The sequence below is a fragment of the Pristiophorus japonicus genome, chromosome 8 (assembly GCF_044704955.1).
Source record: "Pristiophorus japonicus isolate sPriJap1 chromosome 8, sPriJap1.hap1, whole genome shotgun sequence".
Taxonomy (NCBI): Eukaryota; Metazoa; Chordata; class Chondrichthyes; family Pristiophoridae; genus Pristiophorus; species Pristiophorus japonicus.
This window is the reverse complement of record NC_091984.1, coordinates 115,507,071-115,524,172: the sequence shown is the minus strand read 5'-3', so window position 1 is coordinate 115,524,172 and position 17,102 is coordinate 115,507,071. Positions and strand designations below refer to the sequence as shown.

Below are 17,102 nucleotides of genomic sequence, written 5' to 3'. Positions count from 1 at the left end.
ACCAGGTCGCTGAGTTTATTGCGGTGTGCTGCATGTTGCATAACCTAGCTATAAGTAGAGGACAACAATTGCCAGATGGGGCTGCCGGCCCAATCATAATAAGAACATAAGAACATAAGAATTAGGAACAGGAGTAGGCCATCTAGCCCCTCGAGCCTGCTCCGCCATTCAACAAGATCGTGGCTAATCTGGCCGTGGACTCAGCTCTACTTACCTGCCCGCTCGCCATAACCCTTAATTCCCTTATTGGTTAAAAATCTATCTATCTGTGACTTGAATACATTCAATGAGCTAGCCTCAACTGCTTCCTTGGGCAGAGAATTCCACAGATTCACAACCCTCGGAGAAGAAATTCCCTCTCAACTCGGTTTTAAATTGGCTCCTCCGCATTTTGAGGCTGTGCCCCCTAGTTCTAGTCTCCCCGACCAGTGGAAACAGCCTCTCTGCCTCTATCTTGTCTATCCCTTTCATTATTTTAAATGTTTCTATAAGATCACCCCTCATCCTTCTGAACTCCAATGAGTAAAGACCCAGTCTTCTCAATCTATCATCATAAGGTAACCCCTTCATCTCCGGAATCAGCCTAGTGAATCGTCTCTGTACCCCCTCCAAAGCTAGTATATCCTTCCTTAAGTAAGGTGAGCAAAACTGCACGCAGTACTCCAGGTGCGGCCTCACCAATACCCTATATAGTTGCAGAAGGACCTCCCTGCTTTTGTACTCCATCCCTCTCGCAATGAAGGCCAACATTCCATTCGCCATCCTGATTACCTGCTGCACCTGCAAACTAACTTTTTGGGATTCATGCACAAGGACCCCCAGGTCCCTCTGCACCTCAGCATGTTGTAATTTCTCCCCATTCAAATAATATTCCCTTTTACTGTTTTTTTTTTTCCCCCAAGGTGGATGACCTCACACTTTCCGACATTGTATTGCATCTGCCAAACCTTAGCCCATTCACTTAACTTATCTAAATCTCTTTGCAGCCTCTCTGTCCTCTACACAACCCGCTTTCCCACTAATCTTTGTGTCATCTGCAAATGTTGTTACACTACACTCTGTCCCCCCCTTCCAGGTCATCTATGTATATTGTAAACAGTTGTGGTCCCAGCACCGATCCCTGTGGCACACTACTAACCACCGTTTTCCAACCCCAAAAGGACCCATTTATCCCGACTCTATGCTTTCTGTTAGCCAGCCAATTCTCTATCCATGCTAATACATTTCCACTGACTCCGCGTACCTTTATCTTCTGCAGTAACCTTTTGTGTGGCACCTTATCGAATGCCTTTTGAAAATCTAAATACACCACATTCATCGGTACACCTCTATCCACCATGCTCGTTATATCCTCAAAGAATTCCAGTAAATTAGTTAAACATGATTTCCCCTTAATGAATCCATGCTGCGTCTGCTTGATTGCACTATTCCTATCTAGGTGTCCCGCTATTTCTTCCTTAATGGTAGTTTCAAGCATTTACCCCACTACAGATGTTAAACTCCTCAGGAAGGAGTGGAGGTGTAAGAGACACGAGGAGGAGGAGGCTGGTGAGGCCCTCTGGGAGGACAATCAGCCTGGCTATGAATCCATGCCCCCACGCCCCCTCCCCCACCCCGGGCAAGACTGGAAAAACCCCGTGGGAGTTACGCAACTGCAAAGCTCTTGCGTCAGCAGCTTATAAATGAACGCTTTGCATGAACTTACATTGGGGACAGTTACAGTTACAGAAAGACAACAGTTGCAGTTGCATTACGTTTGATCCTTGCCTGGTCTGGCCTGGCCATTGTTTTCCAACAATTGTATTCATGTTTTACCTTACCTTGCGTTATTAGAAGAAACTCCACAACAATTGTAAAATTCAGTAAATTAAAAAAAAATTAACAATGCTGCAAAAAATTATTTCAGAAATGTAACATCCCTCCTCACCCCCACCCCTCAACAATCACCCAACAACAATAAAAATGTACAACACTAATTGTAACATAACATCTAAAATTATCAGTATAACAATAAAACACCCTCCTCCCTACCTGTGGCCACGTTTCCCTCCAAGTCCTTTACCCCCGTGTCTTAACCCCCCCCTGTTTGGGTCCCTGGGTAGCGGGACGAGTCGGGTGGGCGACGGCAAGACTTCCTTCTGTGGGGGGGGGGGGGTGGGGGGTGGGGTGCTGATGGTGGCTCGATCAGCTCTTTGGGTGGAGGGGAAGACGTTCCTGCGGAAATGCCTTCCGAGCCAGAAGGAAGTACTTCCTCCTGACTCGCTTCTGTGCTGGTGGTTTGTGCGTCGTCACCTTGGAGTATAGTGCCGTGTCCCGCCACTATTGCATACCGCAAGGCATTGACGGAGGCGGTCTGCGCACGTATCTCCCGGATTATCTGCTGCACATCCTCTGAATTGCGAGCAGATACCCGGGACATGTCCCCTGTGTAATGTTACAGACTGAGATAACCTCTGTACCATATGCTCAGCCTGCATATTCTGAGAATTGCTGACACAGGTTAGCTGTTTGCCTCATTTTTATGTGTGTGGTGCTAGTCGGAGAAGGGCTGTAACAAGGACAGGAGACGATCATGCCGGGGAAGAAGAGCAAAACAAAGGGAGTGGAATTGTGGAGCATCGCATGACATTGTTTTGGCTATATAGTTCAGTATTCGACATCCTTTGTTGTTTGCTGATCTGTGGTGATTGGACTATTGAGTATCAAATCTAGAAAGCCTAAAATTACAAAAGCAGAATACTGTGGGTGCTAGAAATCGGAAATAAAAACAGAAAATGCTGGAAACACTCAGCAGGTCAGGCAGCATGTGTGGAGGTTGATGACCTTTCGTCCGTTCTCCACTGATGCTGCCTAACTTGTTGGGCCCAAGTTTCCACATGATTCGCGCCTGATTTTTAGGAGCAACTGGTGGAGAACGGACTATTTTAGAAATCGCAATTCTCCACATTTTTTTTTCTGCAGTTCTAGTCGGGTAGAACAGTTCTAGTTTAGAACAGAATTTTTTCTTCAAAAGGGGGCGTGTCCGGCCACTGACGCCTGATTTGAAAGTTTCCACAGTGAAAATGTACTCCAAACTAAAGTAGAATGGAGCCAGTGAAGATTTTTGTAGAACTGAAAAAACCTGTTCTACACATTAAAAAATCAGGCGCAGGTTACAAATTAGGCGTCCAGAACGAGGGGGGGAGGGGGGGGGAAGGGAACTCATTAAATTCGACAATAAATCCTTATTTATACTTCTACAAATATTATACAAATAAATCCAACCTGAATAAACATTTATAAGCCAAGAAAAGATTAAATAAACCATCTTCCTACCTGTGTGAAAGTGCTTCAGCCAGGGAGAATTCTGCAGCCGTTCGTGCCGCTGAGAGAGCGAGAGAGAGAGGGCGAGAGCGAGAGTGAGCGAGCGAGGGGGCGTTGGGTCGGGGAACAGGAGCGCGGATCGGGTCAGTCGGGGGGGGGAGCGGGTCTCGGAGCGGGGGTCGGGTCTCTGGTCGGGGTGGGGGGGGAAGCGGGGGTCGGGGCGGGGCGGGGGAGCGGGTCTCTGGTCCGGCGGAGCGGTTGTCTGGTCGGGGGGGGGGGGAGCGGGTGTCGTGTCTCGGGTCGGTGCGGGGGGGGTGGGGGGAGCGGGGGTCGGGGATGGTGGGAGCGGGTCTCGGGTCGGGGCGGGGGGGGGGGAGCGGGTGTCTGGTCGGAGCGGGTGTCTGGTCGGCGGGGAGCGAGTGTCGGGTCTGGTCAGGCGGGGAGCAGGAGCTGGCCATGGGAGGAGCCCCAGTGAGGCCATTGGGCCAGGGCTAGGGGCTGCGTGCTTCGGGCCCCTCCCACACAGTTCGGCGCCTGGAGCTACTGCACTTGCGTGCCGACTGTAGCGCGCATGTGCAGAGGTCCCGGCACTGTTTTCAGCGCAGGGACCTGGCTCCGCCCCCCCACAGCTCGTGCTGGCTGCGCCGAAGGCCAGAGGACCTGTAAGTAGGTGCAGAATACCGAGGATTTTTTTAGGCGCGAAAAACGGGCGCCCAGCTCGGAGGGGCGCCCGTTTTTTTTTCTTGTGGAAACTTGGACCCGTTGAGTGTTTCCAGCATTTTCTGTTCTTACTACTAAATCTTGTGATCATTTTCAATTTCACCGTAACTATTTTGAGGCCATTCATGGAGTACATATGTCTCCTGTCTTCTTCCTATGCACAGCATTTGATGCTGTGTATTAAATTTATCTGCTATTGTTCTGGCCACTTAAATATTTGAAACATTTCATTTTGAATTTCTTGAGCTGATTCCTCAGAATCTACTCCTCCACCCCTCAATTTTAAAATGTCTGAGTTTAACCAATGTGAATTCAATTCTTAACCCAATTAGCAACAGTATCAATTCCAGCACCCATTCTTCAGGCATCCCTTTCGACATTCCTACCTTGACATCAATCTGACATTTTCTACACTTCAGCCAATTTCATATTCATTCCCAAATTTTAGCCTTAATCCCTTCTGCTTTGAGCTTAACCTGTAGCATTTTGTGCAAAAGTTTGTCATTTCGAAGGCTAGATACGTCATGTTTTGTTGCTTTTACAGCTATTTATTGTAATCTGGAATGCACTGCCTGAAAGGGTGGTGGAAGCAGATTCAGTAGTACTATTCAAAAAGAGAATTGGATAAGTACTTGAAGTGAAATAAATTATAGGACTATGGGGAAAGAGCAGGAGGGTGGGATTAATTGGACAGCACTACCAAAGAACCAGCACAGACACGGTGCTGTATCATTCTATGATTTCTATACTGGAGTCCGCTGGGGATGTCACTTGCTCAGATTCAGCCTGACCAATCTCCTTGGCTTTTCTATGTTGGCTGCGATTTACGCGGTTATCATTGTACAGGTAATCCTGGAGTTCGCTCTGATAATTGATTCCATTACTTTGCTCACGATTGAAGAGTTACTGGAGTCTGCTTCATTGCCCTGTTTGAAAATGTGCACCTTGCAAACCTGTATCCAATCTGCTGGAACTTCCCCAGAATTTGACTCCCTCATAGTGACCACCAGCACTCCATAGATCTCCTTCCTGATTATCTGGTCATTTTCACATTGCTGTTTGTGGGAGTTTGCTGTGTGCAAATTGGCTAAAGTGATTCCTACATTACATCAGTGATTACACTTCAAAAAGTACTTCATTGGCTGCAAAGCATTTGGAACGACCAGTGGTTGTGAAAGGCACTATATAAATGCAAGTCTTTTATTTTTCCTCATCTCGCTCAATACTCCTGGGATAAATGGCATTCTTCTCTGGGGATTTATTTATTTTCGGCCCTTTTAGCCTGTTTCGTACTTCCATCTCATTTATATCAAAGGCGTTAATTCACTTTGGATTATCACTGTTTAAGGAGGACATGTCAATCATGTGAATACTTGGAAAGAAATAATTTTATTTTATGTATTGATCCGTTTGTTCCAAATTCTAACGGACTACTTTTAATTTCTTTAAGGAGACTTTGTATGTTTTCTAACTGTTGGCCACTTCAACCTGATTAACGCTTGCTGGAAACAAACTGCATGTGTATATAGCTGAAATGCACATTATTTGTCTTGTGCTGAAGCTTTTTAAAAAAAACAGATGAGTCACCTCTTTAGGTGGATAGGTTAATGAAAGCTAGTTGCCAAGTCCACATAGGTAACAAAACAAATATTGATTACCTTGCTGCGAGAAAGAGCTAATCATTTGGGAATGCTAGCCCACTGGGAGAAAAACTACTGAGTTATTTTATTATTTTTATATGGAAAACCTGTCCAACAAACTGATGTCTTCAAATTACTGTGATTAATAGCTGCATTTAATTGTAAAAGACAAGTGTCTATTGTCACAGTTTGATTTTTTTTTTAAAGTAAGGAGGAGGAGTCCTATATCAAGATTTCTGTAATGAATTTCTGCTTTCCTCGACAATTGGTGAGCTGGGGCTCCATTGGAGCACTCAATATCGGAGTTGATGTATAAACCTTTCTTCATAGGCTTTTATTTCAAGTATGAGAATGATCAAAGATTCATTCTTACTATTTTTGAAATGGACATTGTTTTGCTGTAATCTAGTGTGATCTTGCTTCTGCTTAATTTTAATTAATAAACCTGATTTGTAATTTATAGCCTGAGGTATACAGTCTGTCAATGTTGCTAGTCCATCGCATAAGAGACCAGGAGATGGAGGCACTTGGAATTGCTTTCAGTAAGCTTACAAGCAGCATGATTAAGAAAGGGAAGATGGACTATGAAAGTAAACTAGCGCAAAATATAAAAACAGATAGCAAGAGTTTCTATCGGTATATAAAAAGGAAAAGAGTGGCTAAAGTAAATGTTTGTCCCTTGGATATCAAGGAATTAGTAATGGAAGACATGGAAATGGCAGAAACTCTGAACAAATATTTTGTATCAGTCTTTATGGTAGAAGACACTAACAATATTCCAACAGTGGATAGTCAAGGGGCTATAGGGGGGGAACTTAACTCAATCACGAAGGAGGTGTTACTCAATAAGATAATGGGACTAAAGGCAGATAAATCCCCTGGACCTGATGGCTTGCATCCTAGGGTCTTAAGAGAAGTAGCGGCAGGGATTGTGGATGCATTAGTTGTAATTTATCAAAATTCCCTGGATTCTGGGGAGGTCCCAGCAGATTGGAAAATTGCAAATGTAATGCCCCTATTTAAAAAAAAAAAGGAGGCAGACAAAAAGCAAGAAACTATAGACCAGTTAGCCTAACATCTGTGCTTGGGGAAAATGCTGGAGTCCATTATTAAAGAAGCAGTAGCAGGACATTTGGAAAAGCAAAAATCGGTCAGGCAGTGTCATCATGGATTTATAAAGGGGAAGTCATGTTTGACAAATTTGCTGGAATTATTTGAGGATGTAACAAACAGGATGGATAAAGGGGGAACCAGTGGATGTGGTGTATTTGGACTTCCAGAAGGCATTTGACAAGGTGCCACATAAAAGTTAGCGCACAAGATAAAAGTTCACGGGGTTGAGGGTAATATATTAGCATTGATAGAGGATTGACTAATTAACAGAACAGAGTTGGGATAAATGGTTTATTCTCTGGTGGGCAACCAGTAACTAGTGGGGTGCCACAGGGATCAGTGGTGGGACCCCAACTATTGACAATCTATATTAACAACTTGGAAGAAGGGACTGAGTATAATATAGCCAAGTTTGCTGATGATACAAAGATGGGAGGAAAAGCAATGTGTGAGGAGGACACACAAAATCTGCAAAAGGACATAGACAAGCTAAGTGAGTGGGCAAAAATTTGACAGAGTACAATGTTGGAAAGTGTAAAGTCATGCACTTTGGCAGAAAAAAAATCAAAGAGCAAGTTATTATTTAAATGGAGAAAGATTGCAAAGTCCCGCAGTACAGCGGGACCTGGGGGTACTTGTACATGAAACTAAAAAGGATAGTATGCAGGTACAGCAAGTGATCAGGAAGGCCAATAGTACCGTGGCCTTTATTGCAAAGGAGATGGAGTATAAAAGCAAGGAAGTCTTGCTATAGCTATACAAGGTTTTGGTGAGGTCACACCTGGAATACTGCGTGCAGTTTTGGTTTCCACATTTACGAAAGGATATACTTGCATTGGAGGCAGTTCAGAAAAGGTTCACTAGGTTGATTCTGCGGATGAGGAGGTTGACTTATGAGGAAAGGTTGAGTAAGTTGGGCCTCTACACATTGGAATTCAGAAGAATGAGAGGTGATCTTATCGAAATGTATAAGATTATGAGGGGTCTTGACAAGGTGGATGCAGAGAGGATGTTTCCACTGATGGAGGAGACTAGAACTAGAGGGCATGATCTTAGAATAAGGGGCTGCCCATTTAAAACAGAGATAAGGAGAAATTTCTTCTGAGGGTTGTAAGTCTGTGGAATTTGCTGCCTCAGAGAGTTGTGGAAGCTGAGTCATTAAATAAATTTAAGACGGAAATAGACAGTTTCTTAAACGATGAGGTTATGGGGAGCTGGTGGGGAAGTGGGGGCTGAGTCCATGATCCGATCAGCCATGATCTTACTGAATGGCAGAGCAGGCTTGAGGGGCCATAAGGCCTACTCCTGTTCCAAAGGGCCCAAATTTCCTCAGGAGTTGCTCCATTTTTTTTGGAGCAACTTGCTTTTTCTGGAGTATCCTTTTAGTTGCAGTTCTGGCCATTTAATTTGCACCAGTGTAAGTGAGAGTTAGGTTTTTTTTAAAGTTTAGTTTTTTTTTCCAAAAGGGGGCGTTCCCAACCACTAACGCCTGTTTTGGCCATTTAAGTGCGTTTGGCCAGCAAATAGTTGCTCCACACTAACTTAGGCCAGCGTATGTTGCCACTTCTGTCCAGACAGAAAAACCTTACCTAGAGTTAAGGAATCGGCGCAAGTAACTAACACAAAAAGTAATAAGCATTCAATAAAAAATAAAGAACTGAAGTAAATCCTACCTTCAACTAAACTCGGCAGCGGCTGGCCGTGCGGGAGTCCCTTTGGCGTGGGATAGGTGCAGGAGAACGTGGCATCTGAACAGTGGGGCGGGGGGAAGAACGGGGGAAGAGGGCTCAATGTAGTGGGCCGAGGGTGGTGAACGTGGCATCTTAACGGGGGGAGGGGAGGGGGGGAAAGAGATCCACAGCAGGCCCGCCCCGACCGGTGCGGGAGTCCCTTTGGTCAGGGTACGGGACAACGCACTGGCAAGCCCTTCGGCCAGAGCTAGGAATGGGAAGGAGGCTAGGCTGATGGCATCTGAACGGAGGGAGGGAGAAGGTTCAACATGGCAGGCTGGTGGGGGGGAAGGGTGTGCTTCGGGCCCCTCCCACACAGCCTGCAGAGACTCTAGTGCGCATGTGCAGAGGTCCCGGCACATTTTTCAGCACCGGGACCTGGCTCCGCCCCCCTCATATATTCTGCTGCGCCATGCGGCGGCTGAAGAAGACCCGAGTATCGGCCAGAATTGTAAGTTAACTTTTCGGCGCACTTTTTTTTCCAGAAAGTCGGTGGAACTCTGAGATGCACCATTTTTGCAGGGGGGTGGGGCATCTTGAGCCCTATATCTTATGTTCTTGTTAATGGTTTATTGGTCAGCCCTAGAATTACTTTGCATGTAAGCTCACATTTCACTTTATGAATTGTAGGCCCCCTTTGGTAGCAACCTTTTATACTGTGCAGTAGAAAAAATAGCTGAAGCATGCTCAATTTGTAACTAATCATTAAATATATTAATTTAGCCAAGGTTTCAGCTCCATTGGCATCTTTTAGACTTCTCCACCCTCTCGCTGTTATAATACTGAGAATTTCTTATTGATCTGTTTTACTTATCAATAAAGCTCTGCTTTTTTTTTGCACATACTTCTTTACACCCTCTGCTCATCCAATCATCCTTTTAATATGTTTTTGTATGTTCGTATATTTATCCGAGTGTCCCTCACCTTCCTCCCAGCAGGAATTGTTGAGGTTGTTCTTCCTCTCTCATGCTTCTGATTTAATTTGTTTGTTCTGTTTATAATTATCCCCATGCTCAGCATTGTGTTTAAAAGTATTCTACTTGTCCGCTGCTGAAGTGCTGTTGAACAAGCCTTACCGCCCACCGCCACCCCCCCCCCCCCCCCCCTTGCCCAGTTAATTTGCTTAAACTGTCCCCTCATTTTCTTTGTTAGCCATTTAAAAATGATATACTTGGCTCCTAATCTGCAATTTTTCTGACTCTTCGATCATGATGAACTTGATCATTCCATAGCTGCTATGATGCCATGATTTCCATTTCCATTATCTTACCTGGATCATTTTAGTATTGCCAGATTAAGATGTGCGCCACCTCTGCGGCTTCCCTGATTAGGTTGTGCAGTAATCATTTTTTAAGTTTACCAATTGCGTTCATGAATCACTTGGGTATTCCCAATTTCTGTTAAATATAATCTGATAAATTTACCTTAAATTGAAATGGATAGTTGAGCAAGGACAATTGTGGATTATGTGAGAAGGATTGAATGACTGCACTTTCCATGTCAAATGCGCTCATTACTTTCAAATTGATTTTGCTTCTCCCACATGTTATTGGTATGTTTAAAAAAATATATGATGATTGATTATAAGCCTTTGAAATCCATGGTCGTATAATATTGACATCAGTAATTCCACCGATATGAAGCAATCTATTGAGCATAATCCTTTGCTTGGCATACCTGGGTATACTTTATATATAAGCATGGTCTCAGCAGTGTGACTGGAAATGGCTAGTTGTAGTATAGAAATTGACCATTAACCATTTTTGTCACATAGTTCCTGAGATGTTCCTATCAAAATATAATGTCAGTCCGTGTTTCCGCACTTGTCTAGTTTTTATAAGCAGCATAATTCTTGTGCTTATGGTGAGTAAAATTAAAGCTGACTAAAAAGAGTTACTTGACAGTTGTGCTTAAATGGTGTAACCAGTTACATTTTCACTGTGACCCTGAAGTACCTATGTATAGATTGCTGTTCTTGTTTTCTGAGTTAAGTTAGATAAGCATTGATGTAATGGGGCTGGACTGCTGTATCTAGCTTTTTTTCTGAAGTTACCACTATCCTCCCAGAAGCAGCTGCAAAAAGTCCTCTTGATCGCAGTAATCTTGAACTCCTATCAGGTCACCACTACCTTCCCATACAGATATAACTGATTATTTTTTTAAATCCTTAATTCATGTGCACTTTCCAGCTCTTATTAATGCACTTATTTACACAGCAGCTGTAATCAGTGTTCCTGTTAATTTTTTTGGGGTACGCAGCCCATTCAAAATTCCACACGCGTGTTTTTTCGCATTGAAGAGCCGGCTGTTCAGGAGGTCCAGAGAGTGGCAGTGTGGCTTAAAGGGAACATTTGGCTGCAATATGCTAGTTTTGTGTTTTTAATCAAATGTTTAAGTTGAAAATCTGTCAAAGAAAGCATTGTCTAAATCCCGATATTCCTTATTTGTCCACACAAGGTGGCAGTATGCAGCATGCTGAAAATTCAGATTAATTATTACTTATGCAGAACCGTAACTACCTTTCTATGAACTATTCTTCGAGTTCACGGGCATCAGTTTTGTGTGAGAAATGTATGAAAAATGCAGGTCATGCCACTGTATTCCATGTTCACTTAATAAAAGTTCTAGTGCTGCTGATTATAAAATTTTTTCCCTCCCTCAGAATTTTTCCAAGAATATATTTGCAATTTTACAATCAGTAAAAGCCAGGGAAGAAGGACGAGCACCAGAACAGAGACCCCCACAAAACGTAATACAACCGGTAAGAACAGTTTTTTTTTCTCTCCCTTTTTTAAGGAGGAATAAAATGTATTGTGTTTGACTTGCTGAACTGCTGTTTCTTGGGATTGTTTTGTTCTTGAAGATTGTAGACTCCCCACCCTACCTCCTTCCTCTCACGTCTAAACTGAGAAAATTAGTTGCAAGTTGAGAATACAGAAATGCACATGCCACCTCTCCTTTTTAAAAAAAAATCTCCATGATTTGCTGAATTAAATAAATTGCTACTCATATTAACTTGTATAAATCACTTTTCTTAAGCAAAAATATTGTGCAAACAATTGATGCAAATGCACAGGATGTGGAATAGTAAGAATAATAGAACATTTTTCATGTATTTTAATATTCTCAACAGCACATTTTTCCTTAAACTCTAGAACAGGGGTGTCCAACTCAATTTTCATGGTGAACCTCATCCAACATCCTGGCACTTGGCACGGGCCACATTCAGTAAAAGTTATTTGGACACACTGGGGGTAGAAATTGTTCTCTTCACAGATGCGGACTAACCTGTCGAGTGTTTCCAGTATATTGGGCCCAAGTTTCGGGCCGCGCCTAGAACGGCGCAGCCCCGATCTGGACGCCCGTTTTCGCGCCACAAAGTGCGCCTAAAAAAAACTTACAGATTCTCCGGCTCCCTGCTGGTCCTCTTGAGTCGGGCGCGGCGCAGCACCAACTGTAGGGGGCGGAGCTAGGTCCCTGCGCTGAAAACAGTGCCGGGACCTCTGCACATGCGCGCATGTGCAGTAGCTCCAGGCGCCCAAAACTCTGTGGGAGGGGCCCGAAGCACGCAGCCCTTAGCCCTGGACGAATGGCCTCACTGGGAATGTGCGCATAAGGCTGCCTCCCACGCCCAGCTCCTGCTTCCTCCTGACCCGACTTGACTCCCGGACTGGACCCGACCTGCCCGCCCCCCGACCTTCCCCCCCCCCCCCCCCCCACCCCGACCTGACCTCCCTCTCCCTCCCTCCCCCCCCCCCCCCCCGACCCGACCCGCGCTCCCGACCCCCATCCCTCCCACCACCCCCGACCCGCGCTCCTGACCCCCCCACCCCCACCCGGACCCGACCTGACCTCCCTCCTCCTGCCCCCGACACGAACCGACCCAACCTGACCTCCCTCTGCCCCCCCCTCCCCCCGACCCGACCCGCGCTCCCTCCCTTCCTCACCCGTGCGGTCGGAACCGCTGTTGGAGGGCTCCCGGTGCTGTAGTTGGTAAGTAGAAAATGTTTTACTACTTAATTTTTTTTGATTGATTTATTGGTTGATTTATTGATGTATTTATCATTTATTACTGATGATGCCTCTTTATTTGTAAAACTGAAGTGTTTAATGTTTGTAAACTTCCTTTTAAACCCCCCCCCCTGATTTTCTAAAGTGTAGACAAGGTTTTTTCGAGCGTACAAAAATCTTCACTTACTCCATTCTAAGTTAGTTTGGAGTAAGTTTTCACTGCCGAAACTTTGAAAACAGGCGTAAGTGGCTGGACACGCCCCCTTTTGAAAAAAAAAAATTCTGTTCCAAAGTGAAACTGTTCTAACTGACTAGAACGGGGGCAAACTAAATGCTGAGAATTCGAATTTCTAAGATACTCTGTTCTACACCAGTTGCTCCAAAAAATCAGGAGCAACTGAGGCCGAAACTTGGGCCCTTTATGTTGAAATATGGCTGAGTGGTTAAAGCGTTGGAGCCCCAAGTGTAGTAGCGTTTCTCTGTGCAAGTTAGAATCCTGTTTGCAGGACATCTGCTCAGTGTCGGGCTCTGCTTCAAATAATTTAAGAAGGATGTCAAGACTTTGGGAAGGTTACAGAGGAACTTTACCAGGATGATAACTGGGACGAGGGACTTCAGTTACGTAGAGAGATTGGAGAAACTGTGATTGTTCATCTTGGAGCAGATAAGATTAAGGGGAGGCCTAATAGAGGTATTCAAAATGATGAGGGGTTTTGATAGAGCAACTAGGGAGAAAGTATTTCCACATGGGGTTAAGATCTGGAATGCACTACCTGAAAGTGTAGTGGTAGCAGATTTCATAGTAACATTCAAAAGGCAATTGGATATGCACTTGAGGAGGACTAATTTACAGGGTTATGGGGTAAAAGCTGGGATGTGGGACTAAATTGGACAGCTCTTTCAGGCGGGCCTAATGGCCTCCTCCTGTGCTATAAGATTCTCTGATAATACCTGTATTGGTGCTCCATCTGTTGGTAGTGTACATGTATCAGCATCTTAACTGTTATGGTATTTACAAGTGCCTTTGTTGTTCACTGACACTTTCCCTTATGAAATATTGTAACCCATTTTGATGGAAAGGAATAGGTAAATGCAACCCTATAGTTTTTGTGAATAGGCATGGGAAGTAAAATAATAACATTCCTAATTTGACACAGGAAACATGGTGATGATTTGTGCATCCAAAAAGATTAGTTAATTCCTTTATATTTGGTTAAGTATCTGATACTGTATATAACTGTCTCTTTTAAACTATTGTTCATGGTGGCAGATGGCTGTTAAGTATAAAATGCAGTTTTGTATTGATATCCAAATAATGGTTGTGCATTTGCTGAGTGGTTCCTTGCTCAGTTTTAATCGCCAATCATTAAATGTCTTCCACTTGTATTTTTTCCTGTGTATTTTATATTCCATTTAAAAAAGATTTTATGATGCTTTCTTCACAAAAAGTCCAATTTTTGTATGTTGCAGGACCCAGCACTGCGAAATAAACAGCCTATTCCAGCAGCATACAACAGATATGATCAGGAAAGATTTGCAAAGAAGGAAGGTAAATATTCATTGCTCTTAAATGTGCCCCCCCCCGTTCCGGGTCCCCCAAAAAAGAAAAGTGTAGTGACCCTGTAGATTTTTTTTGGCAGCACAGAAATATTTAGGCTCTCCGTTGAATGAATTAGCAGTGTAACAGGTGATGGTCAAAGAAATGACTGTGACTATGTAAAATCTATTCAGCAGTGAAACTAAAACTAAAATAAAGTAGTAATGTTTATTTTTTAAAATATAAATTGGAAACTCAAAGTGCTGTGGTATTCAATAGTTTGTTTATAGTGTAGACAGATAATGTGTAAAAGCTGCAAGAATCTTTTAGTTATCACCTAAGGAGGTGGTACTCAATACGATAATGGGACTAAAGGCAGATAAATCCCCTGGACCTGATGGCTTGCATCCTAGGGTCTTAAGAGAAGTAGTGGCAGGGATTGTGGATGCATTGGTTGTAATTTACCAAAATTCTCTGGATTCTGGGGCGGTCCAAGCAGATTGGAAAATTGTAAATGTAACGCCTCTATTTAAAAAAAAAAGGAGGCAGACAAAAAGCAGGAAAGTATAGACCAGTTAGCCTAACATCTGTGGTTGGGAAAATGTTGGAGGAGACTAGAACTAGAGGGCCTGATCTTAGAATAAGGGGCGGCCCATTTAAAACCGAGATGAGGAGACATTTCTTCTGAGGGTTGTTAATCTGTGGAATTTGCTGCCTCAGAGCTGTGGAAACTGGGACATTGAATAAATTTAAGACAGAAACAGACAGTTTCTTAAACGATAAGGGGTTATGGGGAGCGGGCGGGGAAGTGGAGCTGAGTCTATGGTCAGATCAGCCATGATCTTATTAAATGGCAGAGCAGGCTCGAGGGGCCATATGGCCTACTCCTGCTCCTATTTCTTATGTTCTTATGTCAGGCAACTCTCATCCAAGGTAATTTGCATTCATAATTGTATTTAATACACAAGTTGACAAGAAAAAACGGTCTTTGTTTTTTTTCATGAATCATGCACTTAATGAAATATATAGAAAGGTTTAATGAGTCTCTCAAAAACAGGTTTGTGACGAGATGTAGCCAAGCATGTCAGTTTTATAGAAAAATTGCTGTCATTTTAATATCTTGTAGTAAATGAGTGAAAATCACTTCAGCATTTCATGATATATCTGCTATTTTAATTCCTTTCTTGTCCACCAGGTAAAATTCTACAGTTGGCTTGTTGAATTGCTTGTTGCTGTTGCTTAACAAAATAATCTGACAATATTGCGTAAATTAGAATGTCCAACAGTTGCTGCAGAAGGCATCTTACATTAATATTTTAACATCAGTTATTTAGAATTTGGGCACATTAATACTTGTCCCTGATGTAAAATAACTAATTATGTAGAAACTCGATTCATTGTAACAAACTAATTCTGCTTATTTAAGATTTTAAAAATGTATTTATTTGTTCATGGGATGTTGGCATCACTGGCAAGGCTAGCATTTATTGCCCATCCCTTATTGCCCTTGAGAAGGTGGTGGTGAGTCACCTTCTTGAACTGCTGCAGTCCATCGTAGCAGTTTTTTGATATGACTGAGTGGCTTGCTAGTGGCCGTTTCAGAGGGCAGATAAGAATCAACCGAATTGCTGTGTTTCTGGAGTCACACACAAGCCAGACCGGATAAGGACGGTTGTTTTTCTTCCTTAAAGGCCGTAAGTGGACCAGATGGGTTTTTAATAACAATCTGGTAGTTTCATGGTCACCATTACTGATGCTAGCTTTTTATTCCAGATTTATTTAATTAACTGATTTTAAGTTCCCCAACTGCCATGGTGGGATTTGACCACAATGCTACCGTACCCCAAAATAGCTACGGTACTGTAGTGGTTATGTTACTGGATTTGTATTCCAGAGGCTGAATTAATAGTCCAGAATGCAAGTTCAAATCCCATCAGACGTTTATTTAAGAAATTGAAAATCATTTAGTCTTTTCTACCTTCAGGAGCAGCTATTTGATTGCAGTGGCACTTAGTATAACATACCCTTTATATAACTACTATGTTTGACACCTGTATAATGAGTTACAGGAAAAAGGCTTTGCATTGGTTCTGTAACACTGCCAAATGGAGAGTAAATCCAAGTGCTATAGTAAAGGAGTTAATGAATTATGAAGCAATAAACATCAAATACACACAGAAATTGACCAGAAAGACCACGCTTAAAATGATTAAAAAAGTTTACAAGCAAGGAGATCATTTGAACATGTTTGGCAGGAGCAAAGAGCAGTTTTGAACAAAAGAAAAAGTAGCCAACTTGAAACCAGTGTTCAGGTAAAATCCCTGAATGCATCATCTAATTTTTCTGCTCATGAAGGTGAGCAGTGACCGTGTTGCAATGGAGCTTGCTTTCTATCCAAGGTCTGTATCAAGCACTCCCAGATCATGCATACCAAAGCCAGATATATATTGAACCTTTTTCCATGCTGTCCCAATGATGTACCTGAGCATCAGCCTCAGAAGCTACACAGTTGGACGGAGTATAAATCAATAAATAATGGAAGCTTGTAATAAAGGAATGGAAATAATCATGGGTGATTTTAACCTTCATATTGATTGGACAAAGCAAATTGGCTAGGGCAGCCTTGAGGAAGAGCTCATAGTGTATCGAGGATAGTTTCCTTGAACAGTACATTGCGGAACCAACCAGGGAGCAGGCTATGTTAGATCTGGTACTGTGTAATGAGACAGGATTAATAAATGATCTCGTAGTAAAGGATCCTTTCGGAATGAGTGACCATAACATGATTGAATTTCAAATTCAGTTGGAGGGTTTGAAAGTTGGCTCTCTAACCAGGGTCCTAAGCTTAAATAAAGGAGACTACAAAGGTATGAGGGCAGAGTTGGCTAAAGTGGACTGGGAAAATAGATGAAAGTATGGTACGGTTGATGAGCAGTGGCAGACATTTAAGGAGATATTCCATAACTTACAACATAAATATATCCCAATGAGAAGGAAATACTGTAAGAGAAAGGATAACCATCCATGCCTAACTAAGGAAATAAGGGA

At 43.1% G+C, this 17,102-nt stretch overlaps 1 protein-coding gene across 1 annotated transcript in view; it reads left to right on the top strand.

Annotated features, from left to right (window-relative positions):
* Positions 1–17,102, top strand: part of cdc73 (cell division cycle 73, Paf1/RNA polymerase II complex component, homolog (S. cerevisiae)) — a 472,921-nt gene that overhangs the window by 59,372 nt on the left and 396,447 nt on the right. The window contains exons 8-9 of the mRNA XM_070887326.1: positions 11,169–11,267; positions 13,988–14,066. Coding sequence (XP_070743427.1) covers positions 11,169–11,267; positions 13,988–14,066 — 178 coding nt within the window. The remainder of the gene's footprint in view (positions 1–11,168; positions 11,268–13,987; positions 14,067–17,102) is intronic.